General features: G+C 43.3%; 2 protein-coding genes across 6 annotated transcripts in view; both read right to left on the bottom strand.

The window, feature by feature from the left end:
• RNF144A (ring finger protein 144A) overlaps positions 1–27,153 on the bottom strand; it is a 190,377-nt gene that overhangs the window by 158,939 nt on the left and 4,285 nt on the right. The window contains exon 1 of one of the 5 annotated variants that reach the window (XM_075557142.1): positions 21,537–21,557. The exons of the other annotated variants lie outside the window; for them this stretch is intronic. The gene's annotated coding sequence lies outside the window, so the exon portion shown is untranslated. Of the gene's footprint in view, positions 1–21,536; positions 21,558–27,153 lie in introns of those variants that run through there. 5 annotated transcript variants of the gene reach the window in all.
• LOC142454562 (small ribosomal subunit protein uS10-like) lies at positions 18,864–19,338 on the bottom strand. Its single transcript, XM_075555834.1, has one exon. It carries the CDS (start codon positions 19,259–19,261, stop codon positions 18,902–18,904), a length of 360 nt encoding a protein of 119 aa, XP_075411949.1. The 5' UTR covers positions 19,262–19,338; the 3' UTR covers positions 18,864–18,901.

The following is a 27,153-nucleotide window of genomic DNA, read 5'->3' on the forward strand; positions in this document are numbered from 1 at the left end:
TTTTAAGGATCATTTTATGAGGGGTTCTTACAACTCATAACAATTCATACATCAAATTTTTAGCATATTTGTACATATGTGGCCATCATATTTTTTAGACATGTACATTCTATTGAGGCCTTGGTATCAGCTCCTCTTTTTCCCTCCCTCTTACACCAACCGCTGTCTCCCTTCCTTCCCAGTTTCTGTTGTTGGTCCCCCTGGAAAGGGGTAGTGGTGATTATATGTCAATCATTGCAATCGGTTCCCCCTTCCTCTCCTCCTCTTCCCATCTTCCCCCTACCCTTCTAGTATCACTATTCCCATTCCTGTTCCTGGATTCTGTGTGCCATGAGCTCCCATCTGTACCAGCGTGCATGCTCCAGTCTAGCCTGCAGTGAAAGGCAGCACTAGGGTCAGGAGATTAGGGGTGAGGAAACCTCAACAAACCAGAGGAATATATTGTGTGTTTCATCGGTGCTTCACTGTGCCCTGATTGACTCATCTGAGGGGATGCCCTATTGTCTATAGATGGGCTTTGGGTCTCTGCTCTGGAGCCCCTCGTTCTCAACAATATGGCTTGGGGTTTTTTGTTGTTTGTTTGTTTGTGGTCTTCTGATGCCTGTTACTTGCTCCCGATCACACCTCATGATTGCACAGGCTGCTGTGCTTCTTCCATGTGGGCTTGTTGCTTCTCTGATAGATGGCCATTTATTTAACTTCAAGCCTTTAAGACCTCATATGCTATATCTTTTGATAGCCGGGCACGATCTACTTTCTTCACCACATTTGTTTATTCATCCATTTAGTCTTCAGCGATCGTGTCTGGAGGGTGAGCCTCACACCATGTCAGTTTGTTAGAACAAAGTGTTCCTGCATTGAGGGAGGGTATGAGCAAGAGGCCCGAAGTCCATCCACTACCTCAGTGTATTGCTATATAAATATATGTACCTAGATCAATACCTCTATTTTTGTGAATTACACTTCTATTCACAGCTTTGCTTCCTAGATTATTCCTGTTACCTTCCTCCTGCCTCACCATCACACTCGCCCTACTTCTGCCTCTTAGTAATTCCTTTCAGCTTGATTGCTGTTGACTTGTTCCCGGCTATGGCATTATTTGTTCACCACTTCCTTCCCCTGCCTCCTTCTCATCCTAGTCCCTCCAGGTCCCCATGCTTTCTCCTCAAGCTTGCTTCCCCTGCCTACCCTATGTAAGTAAGCAAACCAAAGGTGACAGAGATCAAACAAAAGATTGAAGAAAAAAACATACATAATTCCAGGTCTGTCTGCCGACCTTTATAACTATCTCCACATTGGTCCTGGGGGAATTCCGGGAGCTGCCCCTCCTAGCCTGAAGTCTATTTTGGGGTTCTTTATGGGCCTTGAGTCTTGGCTTTGCTCCCGCTGCTGACCTGTTATGCTCCTTTCTTGGTTCTCCCGCTGCAAGGGAACAATTTCATTTTTGTAAATATACCCTACTATATATATTTATGAAAATATATTTAGACCAAAAACACCCATGTGCACACACACACATCCGAGGGCACCAAGATTAACATCAACTATTGTTGAGTGTAATGAAAGAGGAACTTCTATTCAATATTTGGTTGTATTATAGTGGATGGCATCTTAGAAAGTAATTTGGAAATAAAACAAAACAAAAAATGCATATACATTTGATCCAAATATATTAATTCAGATCATTTGCTCTCCAGATACACTTAGAGACTGTTTTATGCATGTGTTTTCAAAATGTCTTTAGTAGCTGTGGTAGTTATATAATTTTATGTCAACTTGATATATAAGTGTAGGGGTGGAGTCTAGCCTGTTAATCAGGTCACAGCCTGGTGATGCTTCCTGTGGCCTTCTTCTGGGAACTTTCTCTCCTGGGAGGCAGCCACACACTGTCTCTGCTTCACCTTCCTGTTGACAGGCCATGGGGAGCCGTGCTGAGGCCTTCGAGAGCCCCTCTCTCTGCTTCACCTTCCTGCTGAGGAACCACATGCCGAGAGCTGGAGGAGCCACCTGGAGACCTGCACCAGCACTGGGATGCTTTCAACACCACTGAATCCACAAGACTTTACACCCAGCACCCTGTGCCCTTCCTGCATTCGGCATCATTGAGAGTGGCTATGTGAGTCTGAAGAGCGATTATGGAGTAGTATCAGACATATGGGCTAATATTGGACTTATGGACTAGATCTAGACCTGGCTGAGATGATTTCTCAATATACAATTGCTCTTTGATTTAAAGTTCTCTCTTACACATATATGAGCATCACTGGACTTGTTTCTCTAGGAAACTCAGTCTAACACAGTAGCATTGTTTGAAAGAACAAAAACTGGAAGGCAACATATTTGACCACAAGCAGGGCACAAACTGAATATCTCAGTACATCGGTACAAGTGATGATGTTGAACTGCATGTTTTGCTGTGGAACATAACCTAAAATATTGCGGTACCCCAGAAATGGAATTTTTTTTCAAACCTATATATGTAATTTTTTTTACCAATACCACAACAGTTCCTGTGGCATTTTTCCCAAGGAGGAAACAAAATTTCAAAGCCACACGTTGTTCTCTGAAGTTGGCCATCATATAAAAACAGGTTTGAGTGAAACTGCTTTCATGAAAAAATTCACTGCGACCAGAGAGAACCTTCTCAAGCGACACCACTGAGTGCATGAACTCAGAGTGAACTGCTGGTTGCTCATCTGGAGGGAAAAATGCATACTATGATTTTCAGGTTTTGGGGGGGTCCCCCTCATATTATCAGTAAATGAAAACAGGATTAAAAGAACTCAGAAATTAAAGAAGGAAATGGTTTATAGTTCTAACTTCCTCTATGCTGCTTCCTTACCAGATAATCTTAAATTCATTCATCAATCAGCAAGCTGTTGTCTGTCCTGCTGATCTTGGGTTCTGTCAACTTCTGCAGCTCAATGATCCAAGAAAATCTTCCCAAATGAAATCTGACCCATAGCCTTGGGATTTACCTCCCTCTACCACTATGAGAGTCATTTACTGAAGCTATCTATTTTTTCATCTATTTAACTACATATATGTGGTTGTTCTTCTGACCCATAGCGACCTTATGCACAATAGAAAGAAACACTTCCTGGACCTGCCCCATCCTCATGATGTTATCTGTGCTTGAGCCTATTTGCAGTCATTGTGTCAATCCATCTCCCAGAGGGCCCTGCTCTTTTTCACTGGCTCTCCCCTTTACCAAACATGATGGCCTTCTCCCTAAAAGGACTGCACTCTTGTGAAAATATGTCCAAAATATGTGTCAATAAGTCTCACCATCCTGGCATCTAAGGCGCACTCTGGCCTTAATTCTTCCAAGACACTGGTTTGTGCTCTAGCAGTCCGTGGTACTTTCAATATTCTTCTCCAGCACCACAGTCCAAATGTACAGATTCTTCTTAGGTCTTCTCTATTCAATATCTAATTTTCACATGCATATGAGGCAACTGAAAATACCATGGCTTGTATCAGGTGCACCTTAATTCTAAGAGAAACATCCTGCTTTGCAATATTCTAAAGAGATCTTTTTTTTCTTCAATCATTTTATTGGGGGCTCGCACAACTCACCCCAATTCATCCATCCATCCATTGTATCAAGCACATTTGTACATTTGTTGCCATAATCATTCTCAAAACTTTTCTACTTGAGCGCTTGGTATCAGCTCCTCATTTTCCCCTCCCCATACCACCCTGCTTCACAAACCCCTGAGAATTTATAAATTATTATTTTGTCATGTCTTACACTGTCCAACATCTCCCTTCACCCACTTTACCCACTTTGTCCTATGGTGATCTTGTGTAGAAGATTATTTGCAACCTGTCTTTTGATCTTTCGGTTGCTGCTTCCAGAGCATTGATTGTGGATCCAAGTAAGACAAAATCCTTGACACCTTCAACTTTTTCTTCATTTATCAATGACGTTACCTATTGGTCTAGCTGTGTGTGTTTGATCTTCTTTACCTTGAGTCATAATCTCTTCTGAAGGCTGCAATCCTTGATCTTCATCAACAAATGTTTCAAGTCCTCCTCATTTTCAGCAAGCAAAGTTATGTCATCTGCATGTCGCACGTTGTTAATAAGCCTTCCTCCAATCCCAATGTCACATTCTTCTTCATAGAAGCCAGTGTCTCTGCTGATTTGCTCATCATACAGATTTTAAAAGTATGGTCAGAGGACACAACCCTGAGGCACTTCTTTCATGATTTTAAACTATGCAGTATTGCCTTGTTCTATTTGCACAACTGCCTCTTGAACCATGTACATAAGCACAATGAATGTTTGGAATTCCCATTCTTCTTGAGGTTATCCATAGTATGTTAAATTGTAGGCGATGATCTGCACAGTCAAATGACTTGGCATAGTCAATAAAAGACAAATAAACACCTTTTTTACTATTAAAATAGTTTATTGGGGGCTCTTAGAACTCTCACAACAATCCACACATCAATCATATCAAGCATATTTGTACATGTTGCCATCATTCTTTTCTAGACCTTTACTTTCTATTGAGCCCTTGGTATCAGCTCCTCTCATTTTCCCTCTCTCCCCCCTACCCTCGTAACCCCTTGATAAATTATAAGGTATTATTATCATATCTTACACCGACCAGTCTCCCTTCCCACATGTTTTCTGTTGTTCATCCCCCTGGAGGGGAGTGTGTGAACATGTGTCGATCATTGCGATTGGGTCCCCCTACCTGCCTTCTTTCCCCACCTTCCCCCTATCCTCCTGGTATCCCTATTCCCATTCCTGTTCCTGAATTCCATGTGTCATGGGCTCTTATCTCTTATCCGTATCTGTGTACATATATACATGCTCCAGTCAAGCCCACAGTGAAAGGCAGCACTGGGGTCAATGAAAGTGGTGGGTGAGGAAGCCTCAAGGAACCAGACGCTGTTTAATTGGTGCTTTACTGCTCTCTAGTTTCCACATCTCTTCCCTGTGACCCCTCTGTGGAGGGGGATGTCCCATTGTTTACAGATGGACTTTGGGTCTCTGCTCTGACCCCCCTCATTCTCAACAATATGGTTTTTTATTTGTTTGTTTTGTTTGTTGTCCGTTTGTTATGAGATGCCTATTACCTGGTCCCATTGACACCTCATGATTACACTAGCTGGTGTACTTCTTCCATGTGGGCTTATTGCTTCTCTGCTAGATGGCTGCTTATTTAACTTCAGGCCTTTAAGACCCCAGACGCTATATCTCTTGATAGCCGGGCACCATCAGTTTTCTTCACCACATTTGCTTATGTATTCATTTTGTCTTCAGCAATTGTACTGAGAGGGTATTCCCTGCTTGGAGCCAAGATCATCTGACATCAGCAATCATATCCCTTCGCCACATCCTCTTCAGAATCTGGCCTGAACCTCTGACAACTTGCTGTCAATATACTGCTGCAACCATTTGTTGGATGATCTTCAGTAAAATTTTACTTGCATGAGATAGAAATGTTATTGTTCTATAATTTGATCCGTTCTGTTGGGTCACCTTTCTTTGGAATGAGTACAACTATGGATCTTTTCTACTCAGTTGGCCAAGTAGCTGTCTTCCAAATTTCTTGGCATTGATGAGTGAATGCTTCTAGTGTTTCATCAGCTTACTGAAACATTTTGGTGGGCATTCCATCAATTCTGGGAACCTTTCTTTGGCTAGTACTTACCTGATTTGCATCACCAGGATCAACTCCACTCTAAGAAATCAGCTTCTCCTCAGTCACATTTTGAGTGTCCTCAAACTCAAGGGGCCCGTTCTTGAAATATTTTAACAATTTTCTGCTTCCATTCATTAGGCCTTTGGCATTCTGACAATGTTTCAAAGAGACAAATTAAGATTTTCAGTGGCTCCTTCCTCTGAAGTGGGGAGCTGAGTTCTTCAGTGCCTACAAGCTCTGCTGAAACCTGTTCATTTTGTGTGACTCAACGGCATTTGCAATACCAGTGACATTGCTTCCAGCATCACAGCAAAACCCAAGCTACCACAGTATGACAAACTGACAAACAAGAGGTGGGACCTGCGTGAAATATATGTGGATATTCTGGCAAAGCTCTAGCTCTTTGCTTGGTCTGGATCCTGCATCGGACTATTATCATCTGACCTCCTTAGGACTTAAACCAGTGGCCTGCCATATTGCCTGCCAATCCTAGCTGTCTGTTGTCTGTCTATGAGCCAGCAGTCTATGAGCCAGCAGTCTGTTGTCTGACCAGTCAAACCTGAGTTCATCATCCCCTATGGCTATATGAGTCAAACCTCCAGCCTGGCTTCTGCACCACAGACTTGGAACTTTCCAGCCTCTATAACCATCATAATAAAAGCAGAACATTTTGAAGCTTCGAGGATTTAATCTTGCTCATGGAAACAGCAGAAAAGAAATCAAACAACATATTGCATTGGGAAAATCTACTGCACAAGACCTCTTAAAATTGTTGAAGACCCAGGATGTCACTTGGAGGGAGGACTATGGTGTGAAAGACCAAACCCATGATGTTTTTAATAACCTCATAGTGCAGGTGAAAGATGATCACCAAATAAGACCAAGAGGGATTGATGCCTTTTAATTACAGTGCTGGGGAAGCACACTAAAGATGCTGCTGCTGTTACCATTGAGTGGGTATGAGCCAAAGCAGCCCCGTGCACAACAGGACAAATCCATACCCAGTCCTGCACCATCTTCACAATGGTCCCCATACTTGAGCCCATTATTCCAGCATTGTGTCAATATATCTCATCTGTACCAAAAAAAAAAAAAAGTTGTCTTGGAAGAAGTTCAGCCTGTGAGGATGACAAGATCTCATCTCATAGCCACTGAACAGGTTTTCAAGAGACCAGTCCCTAGAGAATGCGTTTGGTAAAGTGGAGGGGTATGCAAAAAGAGAAAGACCCTTAATGAGATGGATGGACCCAGTGGCCACAACAATGGGCTCAAATAGTGTAACAATTGTGAGGACCGTGCAGCGACAGGCAGAGGTGGTTTCTGCTGTGCATCGGGTCTCTGTGAGTTGAGCCAATGTGACGGCCCCCGACGACAATCACAAACTAGTCATGAGAGCCTTCAATTCCTTGAACAAAATCTCTATATTTACACACACGTATACTTCACTAGGTTTGCTTCTCTAGAGAACAAACCTAAGACAATCCTATTATGAACAAAAATTTATGACACACATTCTCATACACACATTTTTTTCTAAAAGGCAAACAAACACTTGTTCATTTGTATTTTCAGCTGAAAGAGATTTTGTTTTTCCATATCATTTCTTGTGGCACATTTTTAAGTCTCTGCATTTATAATTTCAAAAAATTAAAGCATTGCTGTTTGATGTAGTCGATATTGTATACGAGATACTGCCAATAAGACAAAATACACAATTTTAATATCGTTTTAACAGGTCACATGTATTAGGTAGGATGTATTTGCAAAATCAGGATCCCACAAGAAAGCTTTCATAAGAAAATCCTAGAGCTGGGCCCCCTCTCATACGTCACACAGGAAACATATTAGTGAAGACCCTCGCTAGCCCTTGCTCTTCTCTACATAAATGTGGGCATTTTAGACACTGTTCCAAGTGGTCATCAACTGCAAGCACTGCCTAAAGGGACAGAAACCTCTCCTTGTGCTTCCTGCCATACACATATACAAAAAGGGACCAAAGGCAATCCCTCAACTCTAATCATTCAATCTCCAGGTCTGGAATTTGCTACTGCTAGAAGTACAAATTAGTACTTTGAAAAGCACTGCAGTGCTATGCATTTAAGCTTATGCAGCCAACTAGAAATGGAGGTTTTCACATGTGTGATCTGTTTGCACTGAATAAGAATAGAGGTCTTGTCCAGCTTTGATAAAGCATATTCTGTTTACATGTATTACATACTAATAGTCTTGTACAGTGGGAAACAGGGCGCCCACAGTCATCTCTCAGAGTGAACCTGCAGCTCGTGATTGCACACTTCTCTGCTGGAGAGGGCAGAAACACAGCATGTTCTTCATATCTATCTGTCAAACTAGAGCTAAGGGACACATTCATTGGCTCAATGGTTACTGATTAGTTCCTTTTTAATTTTCTTGTTGCAATAACAGCAATTGGCCTTTCCCACCATCACTCCTGATTCTCAGAAGAATCACTTATAAAATGGAGCGAGTTCTGAGGCTTAACCTGCTTACAAAGCACCAATTGATTTAGCTAATGGGATATTGAATTGGGAACAGAATAAGAATCTTGTTATGGTAAAGGCAAAACCAGCACCAGGAGAAAAAAGTTTTAGAACATGAGATGAAACACACACCAACTTGAAAGAAGTTAAAAAGCGTTTCCTTGGGCTATGTACTTTTCAAAAATAATAAGGGAGCTTTGTGTGTGCTAAGAAACAAACGGGCTCTCTCCGTTTCTCTGCCACCCCGAGTGTGGTGGTGCTCCGACTTCACCATGTCGTCTCATAAGACTTTCAGGATCAAGAGATTCCTGGCCAAGAAACAGAAGCAGAATCGGCCCATTCCCCAATGGATTCGAATGAAAACCGGTAATAAAATCAGGTACAACTCCAAGAGAAGACATTGGAGAAGAACCAAGCTGGGGCTGTAAGGAGCCCCCTGAAGGGTGGCACGCATGGCCGCATTTTCCCAGGCTCAAATTTTGTTCCCATCTGATGACTTGAACTTCTATTGGCAAATAATCTGGTTTATTCCTTGGTGTTTTGCTTTCTAATCAAGTTTAACAATAAATGATGTAAGGCTGTTGGTGTGAAAAAAAAACAAACGGTTCCAAGTGGGCACGGAGCAGGCACTCTGCTGTGGGTGCTGTGCTCATTTCTGTACCTCAGTACTGGAGGGGGCGTGGCTGACAGGCAAGAAACATGGAAAAGCTCGGTAGCAAGAGATGTCTCCTCTTTGGAAGACTGAAAGTCTAAGATAAGAAGATGAATTGTTTTGCACTATAAAAACTTCTGAACTGTTCAATGTAAATTAGTTCAGAGTAGTTCATTTTAAATTGAGGAGAAATGCACGCAAAAATCACATGAAACATTTTCAAGGAAACAAGACTGTGGAGTTCAGTATGTTCACAACGTTGTGCAACCACCACCTCTTTGTTGTCGTTCTATTGTTTTCTGTTGTTCATCCCCCTGGAGGGGAGTGTGTGATCATGTGTCGATGGCCTTGCCTACCCAGAGCCACCAGTGCCCAGCAGAAGGAAACACCCCAGTCCTGTACCATCCTCATCGTTGGTTCCACAACCGAACCCATTGCTGCAGCTACTGCATCCATCTACCTCCTTGCCAAGCACGATGTCCTTCTCCAGGACCTGGCTTCCCCTGAGGGTATGTCCAAATTATGTAAGAGGAAGTCTTGCCATCCACCATCTCCATCTCCTTCTAACGCACACCTATCACACCCAAATAAAATCCTAGTCCACTAGTAGTTATTCTGGTTGCCCTGTCTCCTTGACCCTGGAAAAAACAAATTTGCTGTTTGTCTCTCTGTATTTACCTACACTGTTCAATATCAATGTGGAGCACTATGCCATGTGATCTTTGGCATTTGCCTTCTTTTGTATTCCACTGAGTACAAAGCTTGAGTTTTAATATTTCTTAGGGAAATTCCATAAAAATCATAAAAATTTGGTGGTTTTCCAAATTTATTTGAATGCCTAATATCTCATTATCCATGCATGAAACAAAAATAAAGCTATGAATAGTAAGTGCATGCAGATAATTATTTATATTTCTGGCAAAAAAATTCCATTAGTTGTGAACGCCCAACCCATCATCATAACACTAGTAATTTAGAAGAAACAGAGCTAAGAGGCAAAATATGCACAAGTCCAGCCTTGTAGGGCACCCAGACATTGACTGGGGGTGGGGGGTCAGATAACCTGGCAGAGATCCCGCCCACACAGGTAAGCATTTAAAGAAGGTAAGTATTTAGAAATGCACTTGGCTAGAGGGTACCTCATGATAGTGGGGATCCAATGGTCAAGGGAGGGGGGCGTGTACCATGAGGTGGACCTGTAATTCTTGCTGGAATCAGAGACCTCGTCTGCAGAAGGGCTAGTGGATTCAAAGTGCTGAGCTTGTGGTTAACAGCCCAATCACACCTGAGTAAGCCATCCGGCCCCTTTGTCTCACTTCAATCTCCAAAACTACTGCTGTGGATTGGATTCCATAGGACCCTGCCAGTACTACCAGCGGTCTGCCAAGACAGTAAATCTGTTGTTGTTGTTGTTGTTGTTGTTAGATGTCATCTTGTTCCCACTCAGCAATCCTATGCACAGAAGAACAAAAACACACAGTCCTGTACGATCCTCACACTTGTGTTTATGGTTGAAGCCATTGTGGTAGCCACTGTGTCCATCCCATTCCTCTTGTCCAGGGCCTTTCCTACTGTGCACTTCCCTTCTTCCTTCACCAAGCATGATGTCCTTCTCCAGTGACTGGTCTCTCCTGATATGTCCAAAGCACGTGAGCCGAAGTTTCCCCAACCTTCCTTCTAAGGACCATTCAGGCAGGACTTCTAAAGCAGATTGGTTTGTTCTTGTGGCAGACCGTGACACATTCAATATTCTTTGAGTATAAAGCCTCATCTTTCTCCAGTTGAATGACTGGGAAAAATAGCTAAGGGACATTTGTGAATGCCAAAGTCCAGAGAAACAGGCCTAGTTAAAATACGAAAATTTAATCATAGAGTAGAAAAATACCTCTTCTCTCCCACATCTTACCACCACACCAGGGTTCCCGCAGAATAAATATGAAAGGACTAGAGCTGAAAGAGCTGTAACTCACAAACATCACCTGAGGAAGAGTTCTGGAGTCTAAAGACAGAGAGACAAAAATAAAGGCACTCGGGAATTTGAAGCCGTAGGACTGATAGCTACAGAAACATCTAAACACATCCAACTCCCAGACAGCAGGCAGACTAGTAGAAATCCTAACAATAAAGACTTCTTACCTCAGTTCCCACCATCTATTACATTATTCAAGCCAGATTCAGAGGACGATGTGGAACCAAGGATATCATTGCTGATATCAGGTGGGTTGGGGCTAAAACAGAGAACCTGTTTCCTCTGCAAATGTATTTGACTGTTATGGATCATAACAAACTATGGATAACATCGCAAAGAATGGGAGTTTCAAAACACTGTGCTCATACAGATTTTGCACATAAACCAAGAGGCAGTGATTCGGAGGAAAAGGGAATATTGCAAGGTTTAAAAACAGGAAGGTGTGTATCTTTTCTCCACATTTAATCAATCTGTACCCTGAGCAAGTAATCCAAGAAGCAAACCTATATGAAGGAAAACAACACAGCATCAGGACTGGGCAAAGACTTGTTAGCTTGTTGACAACTGTCCATCTGCAGAGGACACACTCTTGCTTGCTGAACGCCAGGAGGATTTGATGGTCTACAGAGATGAAAGTCAGAGTACATCCGTCAGTGTGGATCATAACTCAATGTAAAGAAAACCAAACTCCTCACCACTGAATCAATCAACATCGTGCAGAATAGAGAATTTCATTTTACTTGGATTGACAATCATTGGCTATGGAAGCAGCAGTGAAGATATCAAAAGAAAACAGGATGATTTGCATCCCTCAGCTCTGATCAGAGGGATGCACTGAAGACTTGATCCATGTGTGGACCCTGTAAATGGATTTGGGGTTTCCACTGCCATCCATAGAATTCTGCAAACCAGGTGTTGAAACCCTGATACTATTCCCTCCTTTAGATTTGGATTTTATTATTTACAGGCTGGTGTGCTGCTTCTAGGTGGACTTAGTTGACGCCTCACTTAGAGTACTGTAAAGACCATTCTGGCAGACATGGTTAAGTCAAAATGTGATACCTTATCATTTGATCTCCCTTTGGACCCATTTTACAGCTGTTTCAGTTTCCTTTCTTTTATAAAACTGAAGGGGAAACACACGTGGCTTCAGGCCCTGATAAATCTTCTCTGACCATGGGCTTGGGATGTGAATATCCTTGCTAACATGTTGAACGCATTCCAATGGATGGCTGCTGACGCAGTTAGCTTAAAATCTAGTACCCTATCATTTGAGCTCCCTTAGGATCCATTTAAATGTGTGTTAGCTTTTAACATGTTGTGCTTTGGTTTTGATTGAGGTTTTTGTTTCATTGTTATTCTTGTTCATTTTTTGTTGTTTCTTAATGTTTGTATATGACATTCAGGACAAGTAAATCTATAGAGAGAGTAACTGGATTAATATTTCCTTGGGGGCATGGCAGGGGAGGATGGGGGGAAATGGGGAGCTAATAAAGATGAGTACAAAGACAAAGGAACTGCTCTAAAACTGATGGTGGTGATGCTTACACAACTCTCCTCGATGTTACTGAACTACTGAATTGTATGATATGTGAATTTTATGCCAACAAAACTGTGGGGGGCAGGGAAAGGAATCAAAAGACTCATGACACTGTGTCGGTCTGCTGCACAGACTTCTTGAACCCAAGCCATGCTGTCTTCAGTGCCTTCATATGTATGTGACAGGTAGCCCATGAGAAAGTCACCTCCAGAAGAATGAGCCTGTTTGATATGTGGTCCTAGGGAAGAACACTGAATGTCAGAGGCATTGTCAGAGGATAAACAAATCGATCTTGGGACAAGTGCAGCCAGAATGTGAGACTGCATCTCGTGTACTTCGGACATTTTACCAGAAGAGGCCAATATCTGGCAAAGGACATCCTGCTGGGGAAGTGGAGAGACAGTGGGAGAGAGGAAGCTCCTCAAGGAGCTGCAGTGACACCGTGATTACAACAGTGGTACAAGACCGAGTAGTGCTTCCTTCGGCAGCACAGAGGAGCCCTGGGAGTGAAACCCTCTACCAGGCACATTCCCACAAGGAGCACAGCTGGAGAAAGGAGCACAGCTGAAGAATGCCCACAAAGAGCTGCTATGAGTCAGAATCTACTCGATGGCAGTGGGTTTGATTTGATTTGGTTTTAGGAGCCATGGAAGGAGCCCTCGTGCTGCTGTGGAGTAATTGTTGTGCTGCTAACCATAAGGTTGGCAGTTCAAACCTACCAGTGAGTTTTTGAGAGCATGACGGGACGAGAACATCCAGATTGTCAGTCTGAGTAACCCTCTATAAGGTAGACATGAGTCAGAACTGACCTGAGGAAGTGGCTTTGGTGTGTGTGTGTGTGTGTGTGTGTGTGTGTGTGTGTGTGTGTGTGTGTTTTTGTTGGTTTTATCTTCAGCTGAAAACTTAGCAAAAGTAATAGCTTTGGTGCGTGTAATGCTATGAATCAGAGCACTCAAGTTTTAGAGGCTTCCAGGTGGTACCATGGCTAAGATATTCAATTGCTGATGGAAAAGCCAACAGCTTGAACTCACCAGCATGTCCAGGAAGGTTTGCAGCCATGGAAACCCTGTCAACTATTCTACTAGGTCACTATGCATCAGAATCGACTACACAGTCATGTTTATTTGTTTAGGGGGCTATTTTTAAATTTTTAAAGGTGGCCCTCACCACTTCGCAACATCTCACCCAGTGGTTCAAAGTGGTTTAAACCAGCTTAGTCATGGCTGATGAAGCAAACTTAGAATGTAATAAATTTGTAAAATGGGATATACACAAATGACAGCCCAAACAGAAAAAAAATATGGACCAACACCTTACTAGACACATATCTCCCTCTAAGAAAACAAGAGCTGTGCCGCCCTGCATAGCAAACACATCTGTGAATTGGCCAAGGTGGAAACAGCCCTGCTGGGGTCCAAGGTGGCAGCTGAGCTCACCACTTTGAGTATGTCTTGTTCTCCACAGCCTGGTAATAAGTGAATCTCCCAAATCAAGCTTCTGGAAGAGTTTACCATGCCTCTTCAGAGCCTCCCATTCCATAGCTTTGAGTCGTATGTATTTTTTTCTGTTCCAGTTATCAGTCTGGTCTACCTACATTTTACAAATTCAGATCTATTCTGGTTTTGCTGTATTGGCCATAACTGAACTGGTTCTACCCAGTTTGAAGTCCTGCCTCCCTGCTTGTGGAAATCCCAAAGGTATCCTTTTACCAGGGACAACATCCAGAAGACCTAGGAAAGAAAGGGAAACGGAAGATGGAGAAAGTAGGATAAGGAATGCTATATTGTGAGCATGGCAAACTATGGCATGAAACAAAATGTGTATGACTTGCTGAATGGGAAACTGATTTGTTCTGTAAAACTCCCCCCAGGTCACATAAAAGTTTGGTTTGCTTCTTTGGTTGATGACACATGCTGCTGCTGTTGTTAGCTGCTGTTGAGGGGATCTCTGACATGTGGCAACCGCAGACACAGAGGAACAGCAGGTTGCTGGGTCCTGTGCCAGTCCCAGAACTGGTTGCCACTGGGCAATGCTGACTGACAGGGTCTTCAATGGCTAATCTTTCAAGAGCAGATCTCCAAGCCTTTATTAGCCCATGCTCACCTAGAAGCTCCATGAAAGCATTAACAGGTTCAAAGCAACATGCAAACCACTTACGGATGAATTGTCACTATGCATGAGTTGCATTGGTTGGAACTCCAGCTCAGGTCTCTTGCAAGGAAGAAGAGAATTCTATCATTGCACAATCACTAACCTCTTCTAAGTGATATAGACTTGCAATTAAAATCATGTAAATAATGAAAAGTTCTCATAATTCTTGAGTTATAATTCTTTTCCTTAGCAGGTCTCCATGCTTGTATAATCATATTGTACATAAAAATTGTCTCCCAATATTTTTACTTAATGATGTCAATATTTCCATGCTTGGTATCTCAAAAAATTCTTATCTAATTATAGCAAAATAGTTATTTACCTAACCATGTCAGTAGACTTCCCATTTGAGCTAATAAGAAATGAAACATAACCAAGCAGCCCTCTAGCTAAGAAACAACAAAACCTAATGGAAGAAGCACACCAGCCTGTCCCAACATGATCGCTGAAGACAAAGCAGGTGCATAAGCAAATGTGGTAAAGAAAGCTGATGGGGCTTGGCTATTAAAAGATATAGAGTCTGGGATCCTATAGGCTTGAAGATAAACAAGCAGCCAACTAACTGCGAAATAACAAAGCCTACATGGAAAAAGGACACCAGCCTGTGAGATCACAAGGCATCAAAGGGATCAGGTATCAGGCATCAAAGACCAAAAAAAATCATAGCATTGTGAATGAGGGGGGGTGCAGAGAGGGGAACCAGGGCCCATCTGTGGGCAATTGGACATCCCCTTGCAGAAGGGTCGCAGGGAGAAGACGAGCCAGTCAGGGTGCAGTGTAGCAATGATGAGACATTCAGTTTTCCTCTAGTTTTTTAATGCTTCCTCCACCCCCCAGCCTCCACTATCATGATCCCAATTCTACCTTATAAATCTGACTGGACTGGAGGATGTCTAATGGTAAAGATAGGAACTAGAAACACAGGGAATCCAGGACAGGTGAACCTCTCAGGACAAGTAGTGAGAGTGGTGATACCAGGAGGGTGGAGGGAAGGTGAAGGAGAAAGGGAGAACAGATTACAAGGATCTACATATAACCTCCTCCCTAGGGGACAGACAGCAGAGAAGTGGGTGAAAGGAGACGTCGGACAGTGTAATATATGACAAATAATACTTTATAACTTATCAAGGGTTCATGGGGGAGGGAGAAAGGAGGGGGAAATAAGCTGAAACCAAGGGATCAAGTAGAAAGCAAATGTTTTGAGAATGCTGATGGCAACAAATGTACAAATGTGCTTGACACAATGGGTGTATGTGTGGATTGTGATAAGGGTTGTACGAGTCCCCAATAAAATGATTTAATTATTTTTTAAAAAGAAAGAAATGAAACAAAGTCCGTAGAGCAGCATTTGTGCACAAAGGGTCACGTTTTCTCTACTTTTGGTGTCATTTCCTGGAGCTAAATGTTCCAGTGTGCAACTGTCTAAAATAATCATGCAGTTGCAATCTTTTTTTATTTAAAATCATTTATCCTTAAGTCATTCCCTTTCTCTACTTTAGGCCTAAAAATGTATTCCTGCTGAGCCAACAAGATTTATATCACATGCTGTCTGCTCTGGCGGCAACTCAACACTTCATCATATTAGGAGAACATTCCTTGTGGCTCATTTATCTGAGAACAATATTATAACAGTTATTTCGTGTTTATCAAGAAAAACTTTTCTAATAATTCATGGTATTTATTTCCATAGACCAAAAAAAAAAATTCACTGCCATGGAATTGATGATAATTCATAGCAACCCTACAGGACAGTGTAGAACAGCCCCTGGGAGTTTCCAAGACTGTAACTGTTCAAGGGAATAGAAAGCCCTGTCTTTCTCCCTTGGAACAGCTGGTGGTTCTGAACTGCCAGGCTTGCTGGTAGCACACAAATTTGTGACTAGTACACCACCACGGTTCACTATAATATTAGGTCTATTGTGACTAGACAGATTTCTAGATATACACACAATCTGTGAGAAATGTGTACAGAATCAATGTGAGAAAAATACTCTATTAATAATACTTCAGTAAAGTTAAACTACAGTCATACTTTTGTAGGTCTAAACTATTATTTTTATTAGCCCCTCAGGTAAGGGATTTTGCTATTTGGGGTCAATCTATGGGCACCAGTGCTTTGAAAATGCACCTTTGGTTGGTTTTCAGGGGGTTAAAAAACGTCTATAAGCCTTCAGGCAGAATCCTAAATTACACACACACGAGTTTAGCAAGCATTTAGCACTCTGAAAAATGGGGACTTGCTGTACTGTCTACATTCTTTTTTTCTGTAAAGCTAACATTGTTCTAAAAAACTGAAGACTATTAATAAAACTTTGGCAAACTGAAGTTGAGCATCTTTTGCTGAGAATTCAAAAATGAGTGAAACACAATTCCTTTTCCTGAGAAAGCCCCCTTGCCATACTGTCACGTTACGTTCGTGTTGCAAATAAACAGCAAAGTTCCATTCTGGTCTGGAAGGTCAGAGTGGGCCGGAAAGAGGACCAAAGAACAGAAGACCCACCTGTCAGCGTGTCAAACGTGCTTTCAGATTAAATATGACTCTGAGTCACAACGAGTTGCGTTTCAGTTCACAAAACAGGAGCTTCATTTTGTTGGCTTGTGACATATGGCCAGCACCCATTCTGCAGCTGTTCTTTTCCCTATTTGTTTTGTTTTACTTTAAATCTTGGTGCCTAATACTTATTTTCCTGTTGTAAAAACATTAAATTTGGCAAAAATCCATACATCTTTGGCACCATCCTTGCAGTGCTCACTGAGTAAAAAATCCTGACTTAATTTCCTGTCATCCACAATATGCCAGAGAAGCTCGGGGAAATCACCCGGCGTGCAGGGACCTGTCGAGTCCCGTGGAAGTGGCAGGCAGAGGGCGTCTGCAGGAGGCTCCCGTATTTGACAGGGATGGTGCCATGCCCTGGCACGAGAACCCGAAGCAAGCCTGGGATGCAGAGAAAGCTGTGGGGAAGGGTATAGACCGAGGTAGGCAGGACCAGGAGAGCAAAAACTACAGCCAGCCCTGAAGAGCAGGCTGGATAATGGAATCAGACAATGGAAGCTACACATTTCAACAATGCAGGAAAAATTCTCGGGAAGCTAGGAAAATTCTCTCAGCAAGCATGCAATCAAGAAGAGCAGTGTTGCCAGAACAAAGATTAGAGTACCGCGGAGTTGAGTCTAGAGGGGAAGGATATTTGGGTGTGGGGGCTGCCTTGCCAGAGGGCAACCTGATTTGTCCCACGGAGCCCAGGATAACATAGGTCAGGGTGGAGATGGTGGCGCTTATAGAGGAAAGACCTAGAGAAAGATTTCTCTCAACAAATCTTCACTGGGCAGCTAATATGTGCAGCGTTAAGTGAATGGCATTTGACTTGATTTTTAAGGAAAGGAAGGAGAATGTCCATCTGTAAGGTCAACAACCACTGGTAGCCATTCATGAGATTCAATGGAAAACTGGTATTTATAATTTTTAAAATGCTAAATTAATCTAACCCAAGCCCTTCATTTACCACATAAAAGAAGTACAAGATCTTGAAAACTTGATTCTGAATAACAAACGCTACAGAGGATACTCAAATCAGCGAAGGTGAGCAGGGATTTAAAACAGGCACCCGAAAGATAAGACACGAAACCAAAATTGTCTAGTGATGGTGCAAAAAGCGCACACCTCAGGGACCTGAGAGGCTCTTATGTTGCCCTATCGACACTGATTAAAAGCCTTGGTGGTACAGGGGAAGAAGCACTGGACTGCTAAGCTCAAGCTTCGAGGTTCAAATCCACTGCCCACAGGAAAAGCAAGGCAGTCACCTTCTATAATATTTGCAGCCTTAGAAACCCTCCTGAGTAGGTCTCCTCTGTCCTAGAAGAACTGGAAGTCAAACTGACTCCAAGGCGACCGCAGAGGAGGCGAGCTCTATAGCAAACAGGTCAAAACCCCGGGCAAGGGGACACAGTTCTCAAAATGCCTCGAAAGAGGCAAGCAGCCCACACGCAGGCCACACGCGCATGCTCACACTTCCCTTTAGTCACATTCAAAATCAGTTGATGAAAAGACAAAGTCCATTTGATACATTTTCTGTAACCAACGACAAGTAGATGGAAACATACAGAGACCCTGATGACACGGACAAGCAATTGGTTAGATGCTAAAGCAAAAAGTTGGAGGTTCTCATACACCCAAAAGCAATGCTGAAGACAGGTCTGGCAATCTACTTCTAAAACCATCCGCCATTCAAAAAACCTATGGAGCAGTTTGATTCTGATAGACAGGGGCTCTGATGAGTCAGAATCAACCTCTTAGATTGCAACTGTTGCATATAAAATATGATTTCATTGAAATAGTTAGTGAAATCATTAAATATGTCCTTTTACCGAAGGAATTTAAGTTCTTTTTTTTTTTTACCAACAGATAAATCAATTTATTAAAATAGTTGATTTAAGCATCTGCAATGGTGACTTCAACCTCTACTCCAGGCTCAATACTGATGGAAGTGATCTGCTTCACTGTCTCAGACGGACTGTGCAAGTCAATGAGACGCTTGTGGATCCTCATCTGGAATCGATCCCAGGTGTTAGAGCCTTCCCCACAGGGAGTTTTCCTGGTCGTAATTCTCAGAGTCTTGGTAGGCATCCTAACTGGTCCCTTCACTTTCAGGTTTTTCTCCTTAGCCCCTCTGATCCAGTCAGCACACACTTTCTCCAAGGATTTCACGTTGCGGCTGGTCAGAGTAATTCTAATTCGGTGAATGGCCACCTCTGGTTCCACAGGTGTCTTTCCGGTGTCCTTAAATGCCATGGCGGCGGGGCGCTTCCTGACCGACTTGTTCCTCGGCGAGAGCGAACAGCGGTGAGTCAGGAATGGGATCGGGGGACGGAGCACTGCGGGACAACGGCCGCGTCTTCCTCAAAGAGCGGAATTTAAGTTCTTATACCAAGGCATTGATCTGGACCTTATCCAAAAATAGATTCATGCTTTTCAATATTACAATATTACTAATGAGATGTTTTACATTTTATTTTTCATACTAGATCTTTGAAATTCAGTATGTCAATCTTACTTAAAATCCTTCTCAACTTGGACTGACCACACTTAGAATACAGCCAGTGGTTACCACTGTAAACAGCACAGCTCCGGATTCTTCCACTTCCTGTCTACTCGTCGACTTGTGGTTTGATTCCATTGTACCAGAAGTCCTGCCCTCTTCAAGCAGAACAGTCCTTGAAAGTGGGGCCTTATCTGCCAGTCCAGGGGTACACCACTCAAGGCCTCTGGCCAGCTGTCCTTCCCAGCACTGGTCACAGACTCCTGGAGCTCAGAAGCAAGGTCCCTCGTCCCTGGAGCTCGGGGCCAGAGGGGAATGGAATCCTGAGAGATTCAAGTACTAACATTCGGTTCAGGAAAAACTGCAAACAGTGTTTTCTGAGAGTTATTCACGCTCTTCTATTCTTCACAACACAGTATCTGGCTCAATAAATACTTATTCAATATATCAAAATAATGTACTTCAGATATGGAGTTATTTCACAAAGAGAAGAAACAGAAGTTTATAGCAAGATTGCACATTTAAAAAAAATAGTATTCTTTTAGGACCCAATTGATTCTTTTTACCAGGATGAAACTGGTTTTTGTTCTTGGTTGACAACGTCACGTCCCACTCATCGGGACTGTGTACAGAATAGAAATGCTTTGCAGGGTTTTCCAGGCTGGGGCCTTTCAGAAGCAGATTTCCAAACCACATCAGGGTGGTTTTGAACCAGCACCTGTAAGCTGCTAGGTGAGTGGTGTATTCTACCGGTCCAAAGAGTTTCCGTGGAGGATTCATACCTGATCTGCGATGGCAAAACGTCAGCTGCTGCCTGCCATTCTTGACACACCTCACCATCTTGTCTTTACCTTGCTCTCTATACTTTCTCACCCCCATTGCACATTCCTTAATTTGCCCTTTATCCTTAGTGAATAGCAGTTCTTAGCTAAAGAAGGAAATGAACAGAAGAATAAATGGATATGGTTGTTTCAGGACTCCCAATTTTTTTGAGGGAAACATGCATAGTCACTTCAACACACATTTACTGAGTATCTACTATGAAATAGGCATTGTACCATTTGCCAGGGGTAGTAAAAGGAAGAAGGCAGGATTGTGACTTGCTGGCCCCAACGCATGCATTTTTCTAAGACAGCATTCTACTGGCCTGTACCAAGGACATTTAGTTCACATGTGCATGGACCTGGGCCCAGTCCAAGTAGGAATTCATGCTTTTCAAAGAACAGCAGATAAGAGAAGTGAGATATATTTCATTAAAGCCTATTGGCCAAGCACTGCCCTAGTCTTTTTTTTTTTTTTTTAACATAGATTCTCTTCTCTAATCCTCTCAAAAACTTCCCTCCCTTCTCTCTCTTCCTCAACTCCTCTTGCTCCCAGGGGCAATCCCACAGCCCAGAGACAATGAGACACAAACAAAACCAGCTGGTGTTTTTCATGCAATGTGCATATTCCTCACACAAAATGGAACAATGTCGCTGACATAACTCTTACCCATCTTTTTCATGATCTAACACAGATGTAAACACAAAGCCACAGAGAGTAACTTTAGACTATGAGGCAACCGGCCTGAGGGCGGAGGATAACATGCTGAGGATACTGCCACTAAACAGATGCTGAGATCTCCACGATGTCACCGAGGATCTGAACCAATGGCAGCAATCACCTCCCTGTGAGGCCTCGTCATTGAGCGTAGTAAGCTCTTTATACATAGCTGTTGGCCAAACATATCGACTGATGATTGTATGTGTTGGGCTCACAAGATTTTAAACAGCAGGTCTAACTAAGGTCCATGCACAAGTTTCAACTCTAACTTCAAGACCAGTCCCACGCGCCCCACCACAGTGTCTGCCGTCAGCATAGTCACTGGCCTATTCGTATTTCTTGGCTTAACTTTGTCCATAAAATGTATCAAAGAGGTTAAGGCAAGATCTGTAAAGTTCAGGGTCAGCTTGATCAAGACTTGGCCCTGAGAATCACAAGCACCATGTTTCATGGAGCACTGTGTCTGGAGCAGGCCTTAGCACCTACCTGGACTGGTATGCCTTCTCCTCCCTCATCTGCTCCTTCACCTGTGATTGGTTCACACCATATGCTGAGCTTCCCCTCTGCTTCTGTCCTTGGATCAAGTGAAATTCGACAACAATAACTAAACACTGTACATGAGGAGGAGATACAAGGAAAGAAGTTACCATAAAGCAAGACAAAGGGGAGGGAGGGGCACAGACACCAAAGGAGAGGCCACTTCTTAATACTACAAAGTAATGGGACAAAAAGTAAAGATATCACCCCCTCGTCCCCCACCCATGCCAGCCTCCCACGACCAGACTGTCTCAGTACTCCTGACCCATGGCTAATGTTTCAGTGGGACACAAAGCACAAAGAAGGAGCTGTACTCGTTGAGCAGAGACCCAACTCTGTCTCAGTCCCACCTGAATTACAGCTGTCTCACACTGCTAAATGATTAGAAAGACCTGCATACAGTTTTAGCCAACGCATGTCAGATCCTGAGGCACCCACTTAGGACATCATCTGCACCCTCTTTGTATCCCACTGTCCTTGGATTAGCGAACTGCTGCAAACAAGCCACCAAAAGGTGCTTGGCAGTCAGAAAAGAATCCTTTATCGTACAATCTCTTTATGTTCTCAATCACAAATGAAACTGCCTGTCCAGTCTTTCAAATGTTCACCCTTCTTCAAGCAATGGTTGTCAAGGCACAATGGCCACCCTAGTCCAAAGAAGAACCTGAGCCACTCCGGAAAACACAGGCTTCAGAGAACTAGAACACTCTTTTGATTCCATGACTCAGTCTTCCTGCACATTAAAGGGTATTTAGCAGTTTCCATCCTTCACTTCTTACCTTGGAAGGGCCACGTGAGCTATGGTGCTAACTGCCTTTGCCTGAGATGCACTCCTTCAAGGAGCTCTAAGGGTCTCTTGGGCCACGCATCCGAGTCTTTTCTTAGAATGTTCCAGAGCTGGAAGGGCAATGAAGCCGCATGTTCCTTTCCTTCTCTGGCAGTCTTTCCATCAGCCCTATCACCTGAATAGCCTCAAGAACAGCAGTTCTCAACGTGTGGGTCGCGACCCCTTTGGGGGTCGACCGACCCTTTCACAGAGTTCACCCGATTCACAACTGTAGCAAAATTACAGTTATGAGGTAGCAACGAAAATAATTTTATGGTTGGGGGGGGGGGGTCACCACAACATGAGGAACTGTATTAAAGGGTCACAGCATTAGGAAGGCTGAGAACCACTGCTCAAGGCCATCCTACTTAGCCTTCAACCTTTGACCTCACACCCACCCCCACACCCCTGTGCCGGCCTGCATAAGGTGCCCTCCTCTCCTCTCCCCTCCACTTCTTCAAATTCTACCCATGTCCATTCTAGCATCCAGCAGTCATGTCTGTCATCAGAGTTCCTATGACATAGTTGGACAAGCCAGTCGAGCACTTATTCATAATCCTCACCTCAATACCGGGTCACTTTTCACTAGACTATGCGCAATGCAGGTCAAGGGCCACTTCCCATCCCTCATTTGCATCACAGTGTCGTAGATGACATGAGCACTATCAGGCAATTAGTGACCATGCCTCATACTGGAGATGGCATGATTTATCATCTCCAAACCAAGGTCCCTGGAATTTCCCAAGGCTTCCTCTCATTCCAGGCCTCCAGAAGTGCCTTCGACTCTCTTCAATCCAAGTGAATATCCACATTCACTTTGCACTCAAATTCCTACAGCGTGTGGTGTACTGCTTTGTTGAACTGATATCCCCGTTTTCTCAGAACACGCTGGAACGCAGAACTGAAACTCTAATTCTATTTTTGGGTTCACAATTTACTCAACGTTTCCTCTTTGAAGCAGTTTTCTCCATTTTACATTCATTCATTTAACAAAATTACAATTACAAAGATGGGCAATTATGTTGGAACAGATTAAGTGCAATTCTAGGCTCAAAACCACCTTGCTCCAGGAACACTTGGGTACAGAGACTATTTTTGACCCAGGCCAGGAAGGAGGGTAAGAGCAAACTTGGAAGTGGTTCCTTTTCCTCCCTCTCCAGGTGCGCCTCTGTTGGGTACTAGCAGATCTCACAGCAGTGAGTCTGTAGCTTTAAGAAAAAGGAAACATTTGCACTGAACCATGACGGTCCCTTTGCAATCTGGTATGTGCAGGTGGTGGGAGAACATTCGAGGTGGTAAACTCAGAGGTTATTCAAAGATCACCCCTGGAAAGACAAGTTGGAATCAGATAACAAAGAACCTTGAAAGCTAAACCAAAGCGTGGAGCCTACATTTTATTTAAGGAGAACTGGACTAACTGAAGGGGTCTTAGACATGGCAAGAGGTAGAGAAGGATAAGGACACCCCCCACCCACCCAAATGCATACATGCTGGCTTTAGCACATACCTACAGGAGTGACTATGTTAACATGGGGGAAAACATCCATGTGTGTTCTGGGAGGGAAAACAACTTCCTCCCACCAACACACTGAGCAGGGTAAAGGCTCCTCTCTCCTTCAGGGAAGTGGGCAAACCCTGCTGAGACAAGGAATGAACAGCAAGAAATGGACATGAGAAGTGGAATCCTAACAGTTCATTCTGTTCAACTACTACATGCCCCCAGTAACACGGTAGAGCCTGGAGACAATCAGTAGAGTGAGAAGGACTCTTAGAACCTAACTAGTCCCTGGCCAGCTGTGCTATGGATTCAAGAAATCATTACATGACGGGTCCCTAGCTATATGAATGGCTAACAAGAGTTTAAAGGATGTACACAAGACATACAGTTTGCCACGCTTTAAAGAATCCACCTCCCTCTAGATCAGTGTTTGCACAAATGGGTGATACTGCCCGGGTGAGCTGCAATGATCTTGGTGGGCTACAAAAGCCAATATCTACACTTTATCCTGGATGAACAGGAGCCCTGTAGCGTAGCGGTTACACATCAGGCTGCTAACAGCAGGGTCCACAGTTCTAAACCACTAGCCACTGCGCAGGAGAAAGACAGGCTTCCTACTCCCATAAAGAGCTATAGTCTTGGAAACACACGGAGCAATTCTACCCTGTCATTGAAGATAACAAAGAGCAAGTCTCTTCTTTCTTCTGAGGAGCAACTGGAGGTTTCGAACTGCCAACCTTGCAGATGGCAGCCTAACTGGTGACAATCATGCCGCTGGAACATCCAACTTATAGCACAGATGTTCTCGATTGAGAGCCGCAAGCTGCTATGAACCAGGAAACCAAACCAGTTGGCACTGATTCATGATGAATTCCATTGTGGTGAGAGTGGCGTTGTGCTTGTGTGGCTTTAAAGACTGAGTTTTTGGAAGTAGATCGCCAGGCCTTTCTACTACACTGCCTCTGGTTGAACTCAAACCACCAGTTCTTTGGTTAGCAGTCAAGTGAATTAACTATTTTTACCACCCAGGGACTTCTCAGACCACTGTAAGTCCTGGGGCAAAAGTCTCCTCTGTACATAGGAGAATAAATATCCCTTAATTTCATAAACAATAATTTGCTACAGGTGGCTTCTCTAATCTCTCTCTGCATACCCTTTTCTCCTTGTGACCCTTTTAGAACATAAGGGGTAAGTAGAACAGAAGGGGTAAGAAGAGACGTGGAGATAAATACTTACAAGTGAAAAGGCTCCCTAACTAAACAATAGAAAACTCCTAGATCAGTGGAACCTTCCAGGAGACAGAACAGAGAACCATGCTGTTACACCTGGGGATTTTAGTCACAGGTCAATTCCAACTCATAAAGACCCTATGGGTCAGAAGAGAACTGCCCCTGGAGGTTTCCAAGACTGTAAATCTTTACAAGAGCAAACAGCTTCATCTTTCTCTCATAGAGTAGCTTATAGTTTTGGACTATTGGCCTTACAGGTAGCAGCCCCAACATGTAGCCCAACACAGAACATCCAGACTGACCTCAAAGACAGCCAGTGACAGATCAGTCAGAGCTCAGTTTGGTCACATTGTACTGGTTATAAGCTCACTGTCTACACCAGGCAATCGCTGCTCTTCTCACACACCAGAAGGTCCTCGATCCTGGACTGTGCCTTCAGTTCCTGGTTCAGACATCATTTACTCCAGCCGACTCCCCACCACACTGAGCTAATGCAGGTGCCTCTGCTTGCTGCTCCGCTGCACTCTCCACACCACTGACTCGCTTGTTCAAATAATCCTTTAATGTTCCTGCTTCCAATCTTGAACTGCTGGCTCCTCAAGGTCATGGACTATCTAATTTTCTGCCAGGCTCTGTGTTCAAAGTCGGCCTTTTCGTTTAGTCTAAGTGTGACTTTGGACAATGGAGCTTCTCTTTGCTGCTACACTGAAAATTACATCAAACATGCACGGTGAGCACTGAAGAATGATGCCAGGCAAAAGATGAATGATTATTAACTATCATTTCTTCTATCCCCAGTGAAATCGATGAGACTATAAATAGTAGTTCGCACACTTCTTCATGCAACTAAGTCATTTGTTTTCTATAACACTGCACCAACTTGTACACTTGCCATAGGACATTCAGAAAGCATGTTCCAATCCAGGATTTAGAGTGAGTAATGAAAGAAGGTGGAGACTCTCATTACCAATGACCCAAAGTCACATCTCTCAGCACATCGTACGGAGGAAAAGTCATTTTTGTGAATCTTTTAAAAGATAAACCTTTCTTGCACAAAGCTCCATAAATGACTGCATTTAGTAAGTGGTACTGCAAATATTGGTATCCTTGGCAATACCATTAAAGCTAACTATCTCTGATTCATTTTTGAATCTTCAGAATAGTTTAGGCCAATAAGACGGTTTTACAGTTGGAGAAACGGGTCCATTCAGAAAGGTGAAGACCGTCCGTTTTGGGGTACAGTGGTGAGCATAGATGCCTTCCAGGGAGGTGAAGACAGTTGTTGGAGATCCAAGAGCTGGGTCAGAAAGTTGTGCAAGCTCTGTCTTTCAGTTCTACACCCAGAGGTATATTAACAGTTGCTTCAATTTAATTTCTTCATCTAATTAAGAAAAGGTATTCATGTGTATCTGGCATTCAGGATCAAAGGTAGGAAGACACTGGTCGCTGAAGAGATTACCTCAAGTGACGTTTCTCATCTTAAAGGAGACTTCAACAGAGCCATTGGCTCTGCAGCTACTCAGAGTGAATTATGGAGAGGGCCAATCCTCATCCGCTGCCACTCACAGCCATCCAGTCAATTCTGACTCAGAATGACGCTACAGTGCGGAGCAGAGCTGCCCCTTGGGGTTTCTGAGGTTGCAATTATTTCTACAAGCAGAAAGCACCTTTCTCCTGCAGAGCCTCTGGTGGGTTCAAACCGCTGATCTTTCGCTTATTGAACTAATGGCCACCAGTGCCCAGCTCACGGCCATGGAGCTGCTGCCGACTCACAGGGACCCTGGGGACAGGGTAGAACTGCCCCTGTGAATTATTTGCAAGACTGTAACCGTTTTTTTCTTTTGGAACAGTTTTACTAGCACTTCATCTACATGTCATACCATTCAATAATTCAATCATATCAAGAAGAGTGGTACAATCATCACCACAATCAATTCTCGACTGTAACTCTTTACGAGAGTAGAAAGTACTGTCTTTCTCCTGAGGAGCAGCTGGTGGTTTCAAACTGATGAC

Source organism: Tenrec ecaudatus, chromosome 8 (genome assembly GCF_050624435.1).
Source record: "Tenrec ecaudatus isolate mTenEca1 chromosome 8, mTenEca1.hap1, whole genome shotgun sequence".
NCBI classification, from domain to species: Eukaryota; Metazoa; Chordata; class Mammalia; order Afrosoricida; family Tenrecidae; genus Tenrec; species Tenrec ecaudatus.

What these genes read in the sequence shown, in the direction of transcription:
- LOC142454562 (XM_075555834.1), bottom strand. Translation starts at nt 19,261, where the DNA reads ATGGCATTTAAGGACACCGGAAAGACACCTGTGGAACCAGAGGTGGCC.